The 17,213-nt window shown below is 41.0% G+C and overlaps 1 protein-coding gene across 1 annotated transcript in view; it reads right to left on the bottom strand.

The window, feature by feature from the left end:
* Window positions 1-17,213, bottom strand: part of CFDP1 (craniofacial development protein 1) — an 86,470-nt gene that overhangs the window by 53,040 nt on the left and 16,217 nt on the right. The window contains exon 5 of the mRNA XM_004704540.3: window positions 15,814-15,933. Coding sequence (XP_004704597.1) covers window positions 15,814-15,933 — 120 coding nt within the window. The remainder of the gene's footprint in view (window positions 1-15,813; window positions 15,934-17,213) is intronic.

The following is a 17,213-nucleotide window of genomic DNA, read 5'->3' on the forward strand; positions in this document are numbered from 1 at the left end:
TCCTCCAATCCTGATGTTGCATTCTTCTTCATATATTCCAGCTTCTCTGATTATTCGATCAACCAATATTTTGCCCATAGAATCTTTCAATATTACAACTCAAGGCTTGATTTTTTTTTCTTGAGTTCTTTCAGTTTAAGAAATGGTAAGCATGTTCTTTCATTTTTGGATTTCTAACTCTAGGTTTTTGCACATTTCATTATATTTTACTCTAGCTTCTTGAGCTGCCTTGTGAATTTTTCTATTCAGCTACTTTGCTTCACTTCCATTTGTCTCAGCTACTCTACGATTAAGAGCAAGTTTCAGAGTCTCTTCTGACATCATTTTAATTTTTCTTTCTTTTTTAACACTAAGTTTTTAGGATGCATCATTTTTTTAAATTTCCATTTCTTCAACGGAAATTACAGAAAATGTTAACAGTTACCTCCTACCATTTATGCTTTTATCCATTTAACAAGACAAATTTATCTATCTAAATTGGTTTTCTTCTATGCCTTCTAATGTTGAAATTCTGTGTGGTATATCTATCTCTACCTATCTACAGGTGTGTCAATTTGACACAAACGTAAATTGAGTATTAATCCCAGTAAATCGGTTTCATTCATGAAAGCATTACTTCAGTAACAACTATAATCATAGTCAAAAAGTCCTTACAAAGTAAACAGCAAATGTAAAGATAAACAACGAAGCAGGGAAAAAAACAAAAACCAATGCAGCAAATATTGTCATATTGATGCACCAAAGCAAGCCTTACAGTATGTCAAATATTGTATAGTGTTTAACATTATGTTTTATATATCAGAGCTTCATTTACAATTTAATAATAATTGTATTGTTTTCAAATAAAATAAATGGTTTTGTTCACATGTCAATTTGCCACACATTCGTAGATCTGGTATATAAGAAATGTTCGTAAACCTAGATTAACGAACTTTTGCTTTCTTCATGTAGGATAGACTAACGGTCTATTTTGGCTTTCCTGGATTTATCTTAAATTTACTCAGCTTCGGCCTGAACTTATACATGAGCAATTGCTGGTCTGTTTCATAGTCATATCCTGACCTTGTTTTAGCTGCTGATCCTGAACTCTCCCATCATCTCTTTCCACAAATGTGGCCAATTTTATTTCTGTGTATTCCACCTGGAGAGTTCATGTGTATAGTTGCCATTTGTGTTGAAAAAAAAAGGGTAGCTGCCATGAACAAGTCATTGATCAGGCAAAATGCTACCATGCAATCTCCAGCTTTGTTTCTATCACCCAAGCCTTTTCTTCTAACTACTGTTTCTGTTTCCAACTTCTGAATTCCAATCACCAATAAGGATCAATGCATTCTGATTGTAGGTTGATCAGTTTCACATTGGTAGAATTCTTCAATGTCTTCAACACTAGCTTTAATGTTGGTGCATAAATTTAAATAATAGTTGTGTTGGTTGGATTTACAGTGAACCCTCGCCACTTCGCATTTCGACTTCCGCGGCTTCACTCTATCGTGGTTTTTGCGTAACAGCACCCACTGCCTATACCCGCTCCTTCAGAGGAAAACGACGGCGACCCACCTGTAGAGTACATCCCTTAAGTCATTTCAAAGGCTATTGATTAATACTGTATGTGAAATATGTAATACTGTAAACTAGATGCCATAAATAATATATGATAATTGCAACGTCCAAAATGTTTTACTGTATTTTCCCTTTTTCATTTAATAAATTGGGTAATACGAGTGTAATGGTGACTAAAGGGTGTTTTTTCATGTCCTTTATGCTCTAACTATGAAAATATTTGATTTACAAATAAGGAATCCTACTTCGCGGAATTTCATTTATCACGGTAGGGTCTAGAACCGATTAACCGCGATAAACGAGGGTTCACTGTACTTGAATTTGGATATAATCTTATCACAGATAGCAATGTACTTCAAGATAGATCCTTTTTAATGATAAATGTAATGCCGTGCCTCATGATTGTCATTCCCAGCATAGTAACTAATGTGATTTTCTGAATCAAAATGGTCAAGATCAGTCCATTTCAGCTCATTAATGCTTAAGATATTGATCTTCATCCACTCCACTTCATTTTTTACAACTTCCAATTTTTCTAGATTCGTCCTTCATACATTCCAAGTTCTGATTATTACATCTCTGCACCTGTCTTCTCATTTTGTGTCGTGTCCCACCAACAAACGAAGGTCCTGAAGGCTTTATTCCCACAGCTTTACTCCATTCACATTACTATGGTCAACTTTACTTTACGAAGGCAGTTCTTTTTCAAGTTATGTATATATATGACTAATATATATGCTAATCCAGACATCATACTATTTCATAGTTCAATCACATCAAGTAATATTGTGCCAAAATTGGTTTCAAAACATTCTTTTCCTTCTTGAACTCCTTGCTATCAGCTTCGCTGTACTCCCCACTCGGTCTTATTTTGAGTGCTTCTGACCTGAGGGGCTCATCTTCTGGCACTATCTCTCTGATGTTCTGTTTCTATTCAATAGGGCTTCAGTATTTGACAATGTTCTGATGCTATACATAAAGATTTTCAGCAGCTAATCCCTGAGAAATGGACAGCCAAAAGAGCCAATTCTTTTTCATAGTCTATTCTTAATGTGGAAACTCTGCTGAAACGTCTTCACTTTGAGTACCCCTGCTGCCACTTGAAATCCCAGTGTCACAGCTTCTAGTATCACACAAGCCACCACAGTACCACAAAGTGAGAGACAAGTGGTAGAAAGAATACAACAGAGGAGGTATTTTGTCTGAGGATTGCCTAGAATGAATAAAAGTCATAAATCCTCACAGTTAATGCAGCACAACTCAATCCATACCATTATGCTGTAATGGAACTGCAGGGTCTGAATAAGACACATTTAAAATGAAATTCCAATTTTGAGCTTCTCCAAGGCCATGGATCAAGGAAAATGGCGGGCCTTGAGGAATGGTGGCGGGATTCCCATAGGGAGAGAGAAACATGAGAGTCCCTGGTGGGCGGGTGGGTTAAAAACAGCTTTCAACAAAAAGCGGAGGGAAGAAAAGGAAAGAGTAAATTAGTAAAAGTTGGAATGGAAATATGGAGTTGCTGATACTATGGTCAAGGAATCTTAACTTACTAGTAGGCAAGAGCAGTCAAATTTTGCGCAAACTATGTAATCTAAAAACATCTTTGCCAGTTAGCTTGGCAGTGGTGTATATAGTAGATAAAGGAAAATGAACTGCAGACTATACGTAAACTCAGGAAATCATTACAACAGTCCAATTCTTTCAATTACGCAGGGCCAAGAAAAAGACAATGGAAGGAGAGATGAGAGGAGAGGCACAGGTAAGGAGGGGTGGAGGAAAGAGAGAAAGACTGCAGACAGAGAGAGAGAGAGACTATGCAGACAGTTTAGAGACAAGATTCCGAACAATTTAGTGAGTGAGGTGGGCGGGGACAGGGAGGTCAAAGGGAAGAAGAGGTTGAGTGACTGAGAAAACAACAGCTATCCATTTTCTTCCCCAAAAAGAGACAGGAAGTTTGACACAAGGTAGGAAAGAAGCCTTCTAGTCCAGGCTCTCGGTCAGCTGTAACTTCCTTAACTTCACAGGCTCAGTTTCTTAACTCTGGAAAATTCAAAGATTGAGAGAAAACGAATCAAATGCTGCATCAGCTGGGGTGGCACAGGGATTCCACATGAGGCTCTAGCAAACAGTGAGAGGTGGGGATCTGGAGCTCAGGAGGAAGGCAGTGCTAGTGGGCAGAGGCAGGAATTAGCAGTACTGTAGTAGTTAAAGTTGTAGGAGCACTTCCTATGACTCAATGCACCAAGAGGAGAGGCAATGAATCTTGGGAAAATGCTCCACAAATACAGAAAAGCCCCAAGGCCCATCAGACAGATCAGGAACGGGTATCCCAAGAAGAAAGGCCCTACCGGGAGAAAGGAGTCATGTTCCCCTCTCCAAGGCCAATTCATTTCCTCAGAAAGCCAAGTGATAAAAACGTAAGGGAACGAAAAGTCCTCCTTGCAGCCTACTATGCCTGGAATAGTCCTTTCACTATGGTCTTATCCAAAGCCCTATTTCAAAGGATCTTTTTAAAACATCGCCCCAATTTTATCGACAGATACTGTACTTCACACAGCTGAAATTCTGCTCAACTCTTGCTTGCACAGAACCATAGAACACACAGCTGCCCCAAGTTGGCTCAATGGGAAACCTGGTTTCACCGCATTAAGACTGAGAAACTGAGGGTCAAACTATGCAAATCAGAATGATTGAGTTCACCCAGGCCCAACACAGAACTGGGACTGGGAGGCAGACACTATGCTTGCAGTGAATCTTTTGTTTGTTTGTTTGTTTTTATTTTTAAACTTTTTGCTTGTTTGTTTTTTGAAGTGAGTCTTCTACAGGAATTTTACCCTCAAATGTTGGCTCTGAAGTCAGTTACACACACAAGAGACCAACACTGAGAGTTTGGTACATGGTCTTCCTTGGATCTTTCTAATCCAAGGTTTGGGTCCAGACAAATCACATCATGCTCAATCTCACAGTGAAGGAAACACTCCGCGGCCTTTCCTTTCCACCTTTGCTAGTGTATTATCACACCAACAGCTGGCTGACTGCTCACAGTTCAAACCAGAAGCTGATGCAAAGAGTGGAGTTTTCCTACTCACTCTCAAACTGTTAAAGCAGCACATTTCAGGGGCCAGGGGGGAAAGCTAATAAAAGGATGTGAAGGTGGTTTTATCCATAATCACTAGGTCTAAATAGGATAGGGAAATATTAGCCTGGATTTAAAAGTTTAAAAGTATTTCAGTTTAAATTTGTCATAGGTTCCCTTGGATAACAGGGCATTGTGAAGAGTCCAGGGTGAAATAACTGAACATAGTAAGTCCTGAACGTTAGATCAGCCTGATTTCCAACCCTTCACCAGAATAATTAGAAAACAACTGCTCAGCTGCTCCCATTAGGAAAAAAAAAAAAAAATATATATATATATATTAACATTTTATTAGGAGCTCATACAACTGTCATCCCAATCCATGGGGGGAAAAAATTAAAATAGTTATCGAACATGGATTGTCAAATATTCATAATCAGTCATGAAATGGCAGCAAGATGTCTTTATCAAGACCTTCAGTAGAATGCTTGGATCTTACGGATCGCTGACTGCTGGGGCAGTCAGAGGATTGCAAAGGAGGAAAAATGACTTGCCTGGGGCAAGTAGAATTTTTCTTTTTTTAACCGGGGTTAAGAACATTCAGGGGGGAAAAAATACATATATATATATATATAATGTTCAGGAAGAGTAATTTCCAACATCAAGGACAGGAGAGGGCCAGCATCCCACAACCCACTAAGAGTTTGCAACACAAGTCCCAACACTGGTACCCAGGCCTCGATGCTTACCAAACTCCTTTCTTCCCTGAAATCTCAAGGACCAAAAGTTCACTTTGAGGACTTCCTACAGTACAGAGCCTACTGACGAGCCCCAAACCTTAAAATGACCTTTCTGTGATACCTGACAAATGCACAAAAAATGTAGCATATATTTAATCGTTAGGAGGAGAGGGGCGTCTGTTTTCTGGGGAGAGGCTTGCAAAGGAGGGAAAATGTTAAGCCACAATTCAGAATAGTTATGAAGGTCCAGATAAGGTAACGATTGTGGAAGAAACCCAGCTGAGGACTGGTAATGGTGTGTGAAATGTGTCCTATCAATAAAAGAAAGAAAACGTGTGCTCTCATGCATTACTGCCATCTTTCAAAGCAGTATAGTCTGTGGGCTGCAACTATTAGAATTAGGATGCACATACCCCAGGATACAGTGATCCCACTTCAAGGAGCCTGCCCTCCAGAAATGAGAGCAGACCAACACAGAAAGAAACAGAAATGATGCTCTGTTACAGAGCTATTCAGAAATTTCATCAACAAAGGAAAGGTTCCTCATAGTATGGAGTTTCCCAAAATGGAATGCCAGGCAGGCAATAAAAATAATGTGAATGCTTCCACTGGACCTGAAAAGATGCCAAAACAGACTGTTAAGTACAAATACAAATCTCAGCCAACAGACAGCTTTGTTGATGCAGATGAAGTGCACACATGAATTCAATGAGATCTGTCCCAAACTGTTGGGCAGTTAGCAACCACTAGCCTCTGGGGCTGGGGACCAGGCAGGGCGAAGGGTGACTCTCCTTGCTGTCTCTGAAATAATTTAAGTGGTGAAGATAGAGGTCATCTTTACTTACATAAGGAACTCTGCTGGCAATATGGGTTAGGCAGTAAGGCTGCTAACCACAAGGGCGGCAGTTCAAACCCACCTCCTCGGGAGGAGACGTGGCTGTCTGCTCCCATAAAGATTTACAGTATCAGAAACCCCACATCGGGTTGGTAGAAGTTGGAACTGACTTAATGGCAGTGGATTTTTACTTCTTTGTGTTTTTAAATATTTATCAAGTTAAAATAAGAATAAATAAATAAGCTCTTGCAAATGCAAGGGGAAAATTAGTGAAGAAAAAGCAACTTTCATTTAATAGAGGGCAAAAAAAATTCGACTTTAAAAAAATGTAGGAAGTGTATAATACACAGAAATCTCATACCAGGAAGACTAATCTAATTAGGCAAAGAAAAATACACTGGACTCAGATACCAGTCAGAATGCTGCCGGGTCCTGGGATCTTGCCGAAAACAGGCGAATTCTGCCCTCTAGTGTACACATGCTCGCACACCCACTGCCTCAGGGCCCCATCGTCTGCCTCATAGCAACCCTACGGGGCAGAGTAGGCTGTGAATCGTCATGAATGCAGACGGCCCCATTTTGCTCCCACAGAGAGGCAGGTGAGTTCGGACTGCTGACCTTTGGTTATTAGTTCAGTGCTTTACCACAGCGTCACCAGAACTCCATGAACACTAAAAGGAAAAACAAAAACAAAACCTACTGTCATCAAGTTGTTTCAGACTCAGATACCTTAAAGGCAAGTAGGTTTTCCAAGGATGTGAGTCTTTATGGCAGCCAGAAGTTTCATCTTTCTCCCTCAGAGTTGCTGGCAGATTCAAACTGCTGACCTTGTGGTTAGCAACCACAAGTGCTTAACCAGAGCACCACCAGCACTCCATGTATACTAACAAAAGTAAAACTCATGAGCAATCAAATCAATAAATTCACCTTATACGTATAGCTACCCTAAATGTTTCCATGTCACTCCAAATGCATCATAAATCAAAGTCTCCGTTTTCTTATTCCTAAATCAACTTTCTATTCTCCTACCAAGCAAATCTGTGAATGCCAGAACTTCAGCTTCCCACTCTTTCTGTCGGGCCCAATCTACTTTCCTTTCCTCTTTTCACACCAATAGAAATGGCACAACACAGGGTATGGGCATATAGCAAAGCCTTGTCTTTTAAGTATGTGATCCAGATAGCTCTTCAGAATCACTGATCTTCAAAACTGCTGACCCTGTAACTTAAGGCTCAGGGCAAAGGGAAAAAGCTCTTCTGTGTATAAAACTTATCTCCATACAGGATTTTCTAGGAATGTGTTCAGCTCTGGACAACCTTGAAAACTACTAGGGAACTTTCTTAGGGTCATAATGTTCGCTGCCCATATTGAATCCAAGGTGACCATGAATAAAGAAAGTTCTTGCTTTGAAGGCTTGTCTGGATTTGGAATTCATTTAGATGTTGGCATTGGTGGAGGTTTTATTCCTAATCCAAACCTCAAAAAAAGTGGAAAAGAATACCATTAGGCTCTCCACTGATAATTTCTCTTGGCCAAGCAAGAATGCAAGTATGAGATCTCCTTCAGTCGCTACAAAGTAGTCTAACTTTTCAGGGGAAATCTTGACAGAACTCTTTTCCTGCAACACCAGCAGAAACATACTAAAACCGGTTAACAGGAAGTGAAGCAGGCACCAGAATTGATGCTTTTGTTTGGTACTGTCAAGTCGATTCCAACCCATAGCAGTCCAATGCACCACAGATGGAAACTCTGCCCGGTCTTGCACCATCCTCACAATTGTTCCTATGTTTGAGCCCACAAGCTAAAATAGGATGCCCCAAAGAGAGGCAATTATTCTCTTTCAGCACTGGGCAACACATGGTACTTCTCCTTCCTGTGCCCCACCCACCAAGTACCAGTGGCCTCAAGTCACTGCAACAACCCAGAAATCTCACCACACACTTCCAAGCACTTCCTACAGGGCTAGTGCCACATCGGAGAACAACAAAGTTTGAATTCAAGAGCCAGTGGAAAGGCCAAGAACATCTAGTTACAAAGAGCAATACAATAAGCACAAGGCCAGCCCTAAGGCAACTGAACTAGAATACCAGAGTTCCATCACACAGGGAATTATATGCAGTAGGATGTGGAAGGCTGAAGTGTAGAATTAGTTAGGATAGAATCTGTTTTCTCGTTTGGGGGCATGGGCCAGGCTTTATTATAGTGTTACTGGACATTCCTTTTCCAGTCTCTTTCTTCCCACACCAGGAGCTTACACAGAGAACACTGGACATCCTTCAAAGACATTATGAGCAGACGATACCGATACTCAACTCACCCACTCTGGGTAATACTCCTAGCATTTTCTCTTACAGTTCAGTCTCTTAAACAATAACAACATTTCCAAGTTCCCATATGACCCAGTCATGCCATTCTTAGGTATACCCAAGAGATGCCCACGCAAAAACACAGGTGTTCAGATTAGTAATCATAATGCCCCAAAAGTGGATTCAATTTCATGCCATTACTTGATAAATGGAATAAACATGGTATATATTCATGCTACAGAATATTATTCAGCCATTAAAATGAGTAAAATATTGCTATATGCTACACTAACAATTCCTTGAAAAATATTATGCTAAGTGCATCAATCCAGGCACAAAAGACCACATATTGCATCAAATCACTTACATGAATGTCAAAAATAGCCAACCGATGGAGGCTGTTTTGGAAAAAGTACAGCCAGATTACTCATTGGATGGGCAATGGTGAGACTTTGTATTTCACACTTTGGACGTGTTATTGAAAGGGACTGGTCCCTAGAGAAGGACACCATGCTTGGTAAAAAGAATAGGAAAAAATAAAGTGGGGAAATGGACTGGCAGAGACTACAACACTGGGCTCAAGCATAACAATTGTTGAGGACAGTGTAGGATCTGGCAGTGTTTCTGTCTACAGGAGAGTCCCTGAGTCAAAACTGACTCCATGGTACTTCAAAACAATACAGAGAAGAAAAACAGACAAGTGTAGTTGCCTGGGCCCAGGAGGTGGGGAAGGACGGAGATGGAGCATGGCTACTAATATGCAGTTTCTTTTTGGGGAGATGAAAGAATTGGGGTGACAGTTATCATAACTCTGTGAGTATACTAAAAACCATTTAAAATAGTGAACTGTACAGTATATAAATTACAGCTCAAAACAACAGCATGGCTGGGTCATATGGGAACTTGGAAATGCTCTTGTATAAGAGTTTGCACCGTAAGTAAAAAACGCTAGGAGTGTTACCTAAGGTGAGCAAGTTGGATGTCTCAGTATCTTCTGCTCATGATTTTTTTGAAGGATGTTCTCTCTGTGTAAGCTCCTAGTACGAGAAGAAAGAAACTGGAAAATGAATGCTCAGGAATAAAGCCAGGCCCATGCCCCCAAAAGAGAAAACAAATTCTGTCCTAACTAATTCTACATGTCAAGGAGGGAGACTTCAGCTTTTTGATTCTTTTTTATTTCTGTAACAGGCTTTCCTCGATCCACAGCTCAAAGATGGGGCCGGGGGGGCCGGGGGAGCATAGCCAATTTTAAATTAAATTGAAACACAACTAGCTCTCTTAAAGAATGTCACTTGTAGAATTTAAAAAATGCCATAGGCTATGTCAGCTAGCATGCATACTTTCTTCCGATTATCCTAACAATTATAATAATCATCAGCAAGTCTTACACATTTTTCTCCTGAAACAAGCTAAGCCCCTTAGTGGCATGGCCATGGCTCCAGGCATGAAATGAACAAACCACACACACCGTTCTCCAGGCACAAATCCTCAGAAAGGATGCCATCAGCAGCTCACGTAGGATTTCTGGGGCAGCTGGACTTTTTTTTTAACTGATGCAAATAAAATGTGCGGGAAAAATCTGGGATCTGTTTTTTCCTTCTTAATAAAGATACTTGGAATACAGTTAGATCCAGATCCGTAAAGCTACTCTCAACTCAGAGACAACTCCTATAACAGTGAAAGAAAACCCAAGAAATCCTCACTGCTAGGGGGTCCATTCTGACTCAGCGACCCTGCAGGACAGGGGAGAGCTGCTCCTGTAGGTTTTTGAGACAGTAACTCTTTATGGGAATAGAAAGCCTCATCCTTCTCCCCTTGAATAGTAAAAGGGTTAATAAATAATAATAAACTAACAACACAGGTCTGACTGATCATTCCTAAGATCTTCTTAAAGAAAAAGAAATTCTGCTACATGGTAGAATGTCCATTTTTTTGCTACCCTAAGTGAAGAAATGCTCAATGCTCTCTACCAAAAACTTAACAAGCAGGCAAAGGTCATGTTTACTCCCATCTCAGGAGCCTGTCAGTTTCTCCAGCAGGAGGACTGAGCCCAGCCCAGCCAGATGTGCCGAACACTAACCCACCACTACAACGCTCAGGCGTCCCTGGCATCTGGGGTCATCCAGGGGCCGCACGGCAGTAGGAGGAATTCCTTCTTGTCAACCTGACATTACCCATTATGTTGTCTGAAAGTCATAGTTCTTCTTTTAATTTTAATTTTTCCCATTGTTTAGAGAATATTTTATTAGTTTCTGTAATCAAACCCATGTAGATAAGACCTTGCATATTTAATACAGTGTGTTACCCCTGTATAAATGGGAAAAAAATTAAGTTTAACGTTTCTAGACCAATATGACTGTTAATTTCTGTATGATCCCAACTCAACACGGTACAACTGGGATATTTTTCCAAAGTTGATAGCACAGCTAAGGTTTCCAAAAATTCAAATTATATATGTGTGTGTGTATATGCTTTTATATTTGTATAAAAAGACCAATCAATCACAGTGTTATGCATCAATAGCAGCAACAGGTTTTCCAGGTTCTGCAGTCATCTGAACAAAAAACTTCATTAAAAAAAACGAAAGGAAAAAATGCAAAACAAAACCTCAGAAAACAGCAAAGTTCTTGACTGTTGTTGTACCTGGTATCATTTTTTTTTAATTAGCTTCTCAATCATCATTGGAAAGAAAACATTATAAATAACATCATTAAAAAACAGCACAGTCACTATTACATGTCATAAAGCAGATACAAGACATTTTACATTCACAGAGGTATGATACAGTACAGTCCTACATCTATAATACTAAAGCATGCAATTTTTATTTTTGCTTTTGAAACTCCATAAACCCCAAAGACAAAATTTCAAAGGGAAATATGTTTTCCATCTTTTGGGGTTTTCTCCTAGAGTTGGATGACTGATAAATTTGGGAGACAAAGAATTCTCCACCCCCCAAACCCATCCTTTTGGCTATTTCTGATCAACAAGGAAGCAGTGGCATAGTAACTTTTAATTAAGTATCTAGGATGATAAATTTTAATAAGAACAATGGAAGCGCATGACTAGAATGAAAACCCAAACCAAACCCACTGCCATAGAGTCTATTTTGACTCCCAGAGGCCTAGAGAGGTTTCTGAGGCTGTAAATCGTTATGTGAAGAGACAGCCTCACCTTTCTCCAGAAGAATGGCTCATGGGTTTGAACTACAGACCTTGAGATTAACAGTCTATTACTTATTCCACAGCGCCACCAGGGTTCCTCTTTTAAGGCTTAAACGTAGGGATGAGGCTTTGGATGAGGCCAGCTTGCCCACAAAGATGGCAGAAGCTGCTTGTAAGTGGCCATCTTGGTAGTGAGGGCTGGTGTGTGGCAGATAAGATGTGGATCAAAATAGACATTCATCTGGAAGCATCCAGCCAAGGGAATTTAGACAAAGTAAGTAAAAGAATCTGGATAGCGCAGCTCTGAAGCACTTGGCTACTAACCCAAAGGAGCTCCTTGGGAGAGAGATGTGGGAGCACCGAGCTTTTAATTCCCAAATGGTGAGGGGGCTCTTCCTGCCAGCTCCATTCTTGCCTCTAATTACCATGGGGTGTTTGCTTTACTCCAGCCCCAAAGCATAAACTCCTGCTTTTTATAGCATAAGCAGTGTGCTATTTTAAACATGGGGAGGAAATGCATGCTCAGTTATAAACATTTGCTCCTCTGAAGCTTGTTCTCGTTAGTAAGCAAAAGCCGTGGAACAGGATGTTTTACTCTCTGACTTTGGTCTTCCTGTATTGCTTCAATCTGTTTACAGTAGAGAAATAAACAAATAAAGTGTCTCTACAGGACAATTTCCATAAACTGAGGCAGCTCGAAAAATGAAAGTGAAAACAAAGTATGCAGAAGAACCCTTTTATTGCACTGGGATAATTTTCTTCTTGTAAATGAAATTCACCATTGCAGACTCTTCCCTAGGGAAGACCTGCCATATCCCACAAGTGCAGGCTGTGGCAGGTAGTTTGCAGGGGTGAAGCAGTCCACAGGGAGGAGTAGGCGAGTTCCTCTCAGCCCTGTCTTTTCCCAAGCACAAGTCTACCCTAAAAGCTTCCTGAGGTACACTTTGGAAAAATGAGTGCACCACCCTGGAAGACCATCTTCTATTTATTCAGGAACTTAAGGTACTCTGTATCCTAATTAAACATGTCCCTACTGTCAAGTAAAACTGTGAGGACTTTTACTCAGACACTTAATAGACATCTCCTTGAAATCTGGTATATTCCATGACTGCTTTCAAGAAACCGAGTTAGAAAAAATTCCATAATCACCCTTTTAAAAGGGCTGGAAATTGATTAATCCACTGAAGAAAAGACTTAGTTCTTTTCTTGTTGGTTCCTCTAGATTCCCTCCACTGCACTCCAGCCCCCACAACTGTTCTTTCTAGAGGAGCCACATACACTGGACCCCTGCCTTCAACCAGGCAGTGCCTGGCTAACGGGAGTGCCTGGTAAGAGATGGCAGGGCAAATGGTAGCAAGGATAATTGGATTTGTATTCTTTTAGCAACCCCTGGACACTCCATCTTTCAACAGAAGGTTCTAACTCCTATCAGGAAGCCCACGCCACGAGGCCAGCTCTGCCCTTCATTCCCAAACCTCTCCTCCTCTTCTCCCTCATGGCCAAGGGGTATCATCCAAACTCCAAACGCACTGCCATCAGATCGATGCAGATTCATAGCAACCCTATAGGACTGGGTTGAACTGCCCTCGTGAGTTTTCTTTCTTTTTTTTTTTTTAATCATTTTATTAGGGGCTCATACAACTCCTGTCACAATCCATACACACATCAATTGTGTAAAGCGCATTTGTACATTCATTGCCCTCATCATTCTCAAAACATTTTCTCTCCACTTAAACCCCGGCATTAGGTCCTCACCCACCCCACCCCCAATGAGCCCTTGGTAGTTTATAAATTGTTATTTTGTCATACCTTGCCCTGTCCAACGTCTCCCTTCACCCACTTTTCTGTTGTCCATCCCCCAGGGAGGTCACATATAGTTCCTTGTAATCGGTTCCCAAGTTTTCAAGACTGTAACTCCTTACAAAAATAAAAAGGTCAGTCTCTCTCCCAAGGAGTGACTGGTGATTTCAAACTGCCACCCTTGCAGGCAGCAGACCAACAGGTAACCACTACACCCCCGGGGCTCCTTTTAGGGGGTGTCATGGAACCTCATTATAACCAGTCCTGTTTACACAGCCCTCATACCGTCGCTGTGTTTTTCCACCACTTCCTATCTTAACACGAGGGTGCCATCTATTCCCTGGTGAGTTCCTCCAACAGAAGTCATCTCAGAAGTTTCTTATCCAGAATGTAGTGAGATTTCCATGTGAACTTAGGGGACAGAGACAAGGCAACCTTGCTTAGGCGGGCACTTCTCCCACCTCCAGCGACTTCATAATTATACCACATAAACGTACACATACAGTAACAGATTACATAATTATAGTAATAGAGTACTATCTGAAGCAAACAGCTTTCAAATTCAAATTCAAGCACCAACGGGGATTATTTTAATAAGGAACACTCAATAAGTGAGAATAAAATTTGTCCTGGTTGAAATTATACCAGTAATCTGACGTTGCCCTTATTCCCCTATGGAAATTCTGTATGGAAGCAACTCCCAGAGGAATACTTTTATTTACTTAAAAAAAATTTTTTTTTACTTTTTAAATTAAAAAAAAAGTCATTTTATTGGGGGCTCGTACAACTCTTATCACAATCCATACATACATACATACATACATTGTGTCAAGCACATTTGTACATTTGTTGCCATCATCAGTCTCAAAACATTTTCTTCCTACTTGAGCACTTGGTATCAGCTCATTTTTCCCCCTCCCTCCCTCCCAAACCCTTGATAATTTATAAATTATTATTATTTGTTCATGTCTTACATTGTCTGATGTCTCCCTTCACCCACTTTTCTGTTGTCTGTCCCCCAAGGAGGGGGTTATATGTAGTTCCTTTTGATCAGTTCCCCTTGTCCCCCACCTTCCCCGTATCCTCCTGGCACTTCTTTGATCTTGTACTCATTATTAGCTCCCCATCCCCCTGCAACCTTGCCTGCCTTCCGTGCAAGGAACCGTTAATCCAGTTACTGTCTCCATAGATCCATAGTAACATTTTTAAAAGACACCAGAACCAAGGCCCCTCCTCCCTTCACCCGTCCTGCTCCCAACTAGGACTTCCTGGAATTAGCTCCCACAAACAACTTCCATGCAAACCCTTCTCTCAGGCCTGCTTCTGGGGAAATGTAACTTTAGAAAGGACATCTGAGTGTCCAGTGTGGTTGGCGTCAGGGCTGCAAAAATGGAAGAGGCCTGCCTTAGAAAACCTCACAACGTGGGAAGCCCCACGGGTTTTGGTTTTAATAGAAGGGAAAGAAAACCGACTTGACTGTTCCGAGCAATGGCCGCAGAATGTTCGAGGAGTGAAGTAAGTCAGAGAGTGAGAGAAGCTCACCGAAGTGGTGTGGTCTACCCCAAACAGCAGGCCTGCCCCACAAGTTGACCCACAGCATGGTCATTCGGGATGTGGCCTGAGCTTCCTTCCTCCCCACCGCCCCCCACCACCATCGCCGCCTTGGGCTTCTCTGACCGACTGTGCTGTGTGACCTGTACTTTCACCTGTAGGTTAAGAAATACAAAATTTTTGATGCCACAGGCTCAAATAGAAAGTAATTGTTTAGAAAACGATGATGGCAACATATGTACAAATATGCTTGATACAACCGATGTATGGGTTGTTATAAGAGCTGTTTAAGAGCCCCCAATAAAATTATTTTCTAAAATTTATTATTTCTTCCAAAGAGAAAAAATTCTAGTCAACTAAAAATAACTCAGTTAATAAGGAAAATATGAAGAACATAATAGTCGGAAACTGATGCTTCTAACAATGTATGAGGACAATTAGTTGTAAATCACCTTTGACCTTTATATGCTTCTTCAAGGCTACTGAGGTACTGAATCCAAATATCCCTGAAAACTTAGCGTTGATGCTGTGTTCATTCGAAACACTGTAATATAAATCAGCAACACAGCCCTGTGGTCAACACTAACCCAGGACTTCTGTCAAGCTAGCAGCAAGCAAGACCCCTGGGCTCACCTTACCTCAGAGCTTCCCTCTGGGGAGTTTCCAACCAGCAGGCAGAACAACAGCAGGCCTCCCTCTCTCTGGTAAGGAGTCACGCAGGCTCCCCGCCTGGCTGGCCAGCCTACGACTAAACTGGGGCTGAGCGGCCAGTACTTACCCTGACCCCGCAGGCAGTGATGGCAGAGCAGAAGGCGAGTTCACCTGGGGCTTCTCATTCTCATTTTGCTTGAAGAAGGATTTGGCTTCCTTAGAAGTAGCCTCCACCTCCTTAGTCACCCTGAAGGAAAGAAACACTAGGTTTACCAGGGGAATAGATCCAGGTGCTGTACTGGATGCTGGATGCAGAAACAGATGGTCTGTGCCCTTAATGAGTTCACAGTCCAGCAACAGACAGCCACACATGTAAACGAGTCACCAGGTTACGTAATGGAATATGCCACAAAATTAGTGTGAAAAAATATAACCTGGGGAGCAGGTTAGTGGCACAGCCTATCCACATTCACTAGGGGCAGGGTTTATGCTGGAGGAACCCTCCTCAGGGGCCTCAGGAGTTAACACCAAGAAGTGATCTGAGCAGAGTACACTTCACTGATAATATGCCTAGAAGAACTCTACTTTTAACAAACAGCAAGAGGCTGAGAGATCAAAATATCTCCTCTAGAGGTAACTGGACAGGGTAAGGCCCTCTATTAGCAGCAGTTTCATTTTGGTATTCTCAGCTTAAATTCCTTTTCAACTTCATCACTTACTCAGAATTTCCTGAAAAGTCTTTATTTAGGCAGACAAGTCTTCATGACTGGTCTTTTCCCAAAAGGCGGATCATATAGGAAAGTTTGAGCTAACTGGCTCAGCTGTTTATGTGACAGGGAGATAAAAAATGCTATTTTCCCATTTCCTAAAGTTAATGAATTACTTACATACACACATTTTTCAACATGAGAACAAACCTGAAAGTTGCAAAACTCTAGAACATGATAATTAAAATACAGTTAAATAAAACTATTAGACTAACAATGCTACTGCCTTATGCTTACTTACAAATACTTCCCATTCATCACCAGCTCCTTTCACATTTCTTAAAGGTGTAGTCATGCTCTCAACTTTATACAAAGACAAAAGAAAAAGACCAATGCCTTCAAGAGACCAAATCCACCAAACACACGGCCATTAAATTGATACTGGACTCAGCAGAGGGCTTGCAGGGTTATAAACATGTTAATGGAGGCAGACTGCCACACCTTTTTCCCATGGAGGCCATAATGATATCATACTGCCAACTTTAGGGTTAGAAACTGAGTGCTTTAACCACTGTGCCACCATGGCACCCTAAGAAATGAAAAGGTATGCTCAAACCCAAGTGTATATCTGCTTGTCGACTAAAATCCAGACCAATCTCCCAATTCTTTTATGAAGGTTCCCTTTAAGACTTTTTTAAAAACATCATTTTATTGGGGCTTGTACAATTCTTATCACAATCCATATATCCATCCATTGTGTCAAGCACATATGTACATTTGTTGCCATCATCATTCTCAAAACATTTGCCTTCTACTTGAG

This window comes from Echinops telfairi, unplaced genomic scaffold (assembly GCF_000313985.2).
Source record: "Echinops telfairi isolate 266 unplaced genomic scaffold, ASM31398v2 ScPeMD7_2291;HRSCAF=2852, whole genome shotgun sequence".
NCBI lineage: Eukaryota > Metazoa > Chordata > Mammalia > Afrosoricida > Tenrecidae > Echinops > Echinops telfairi.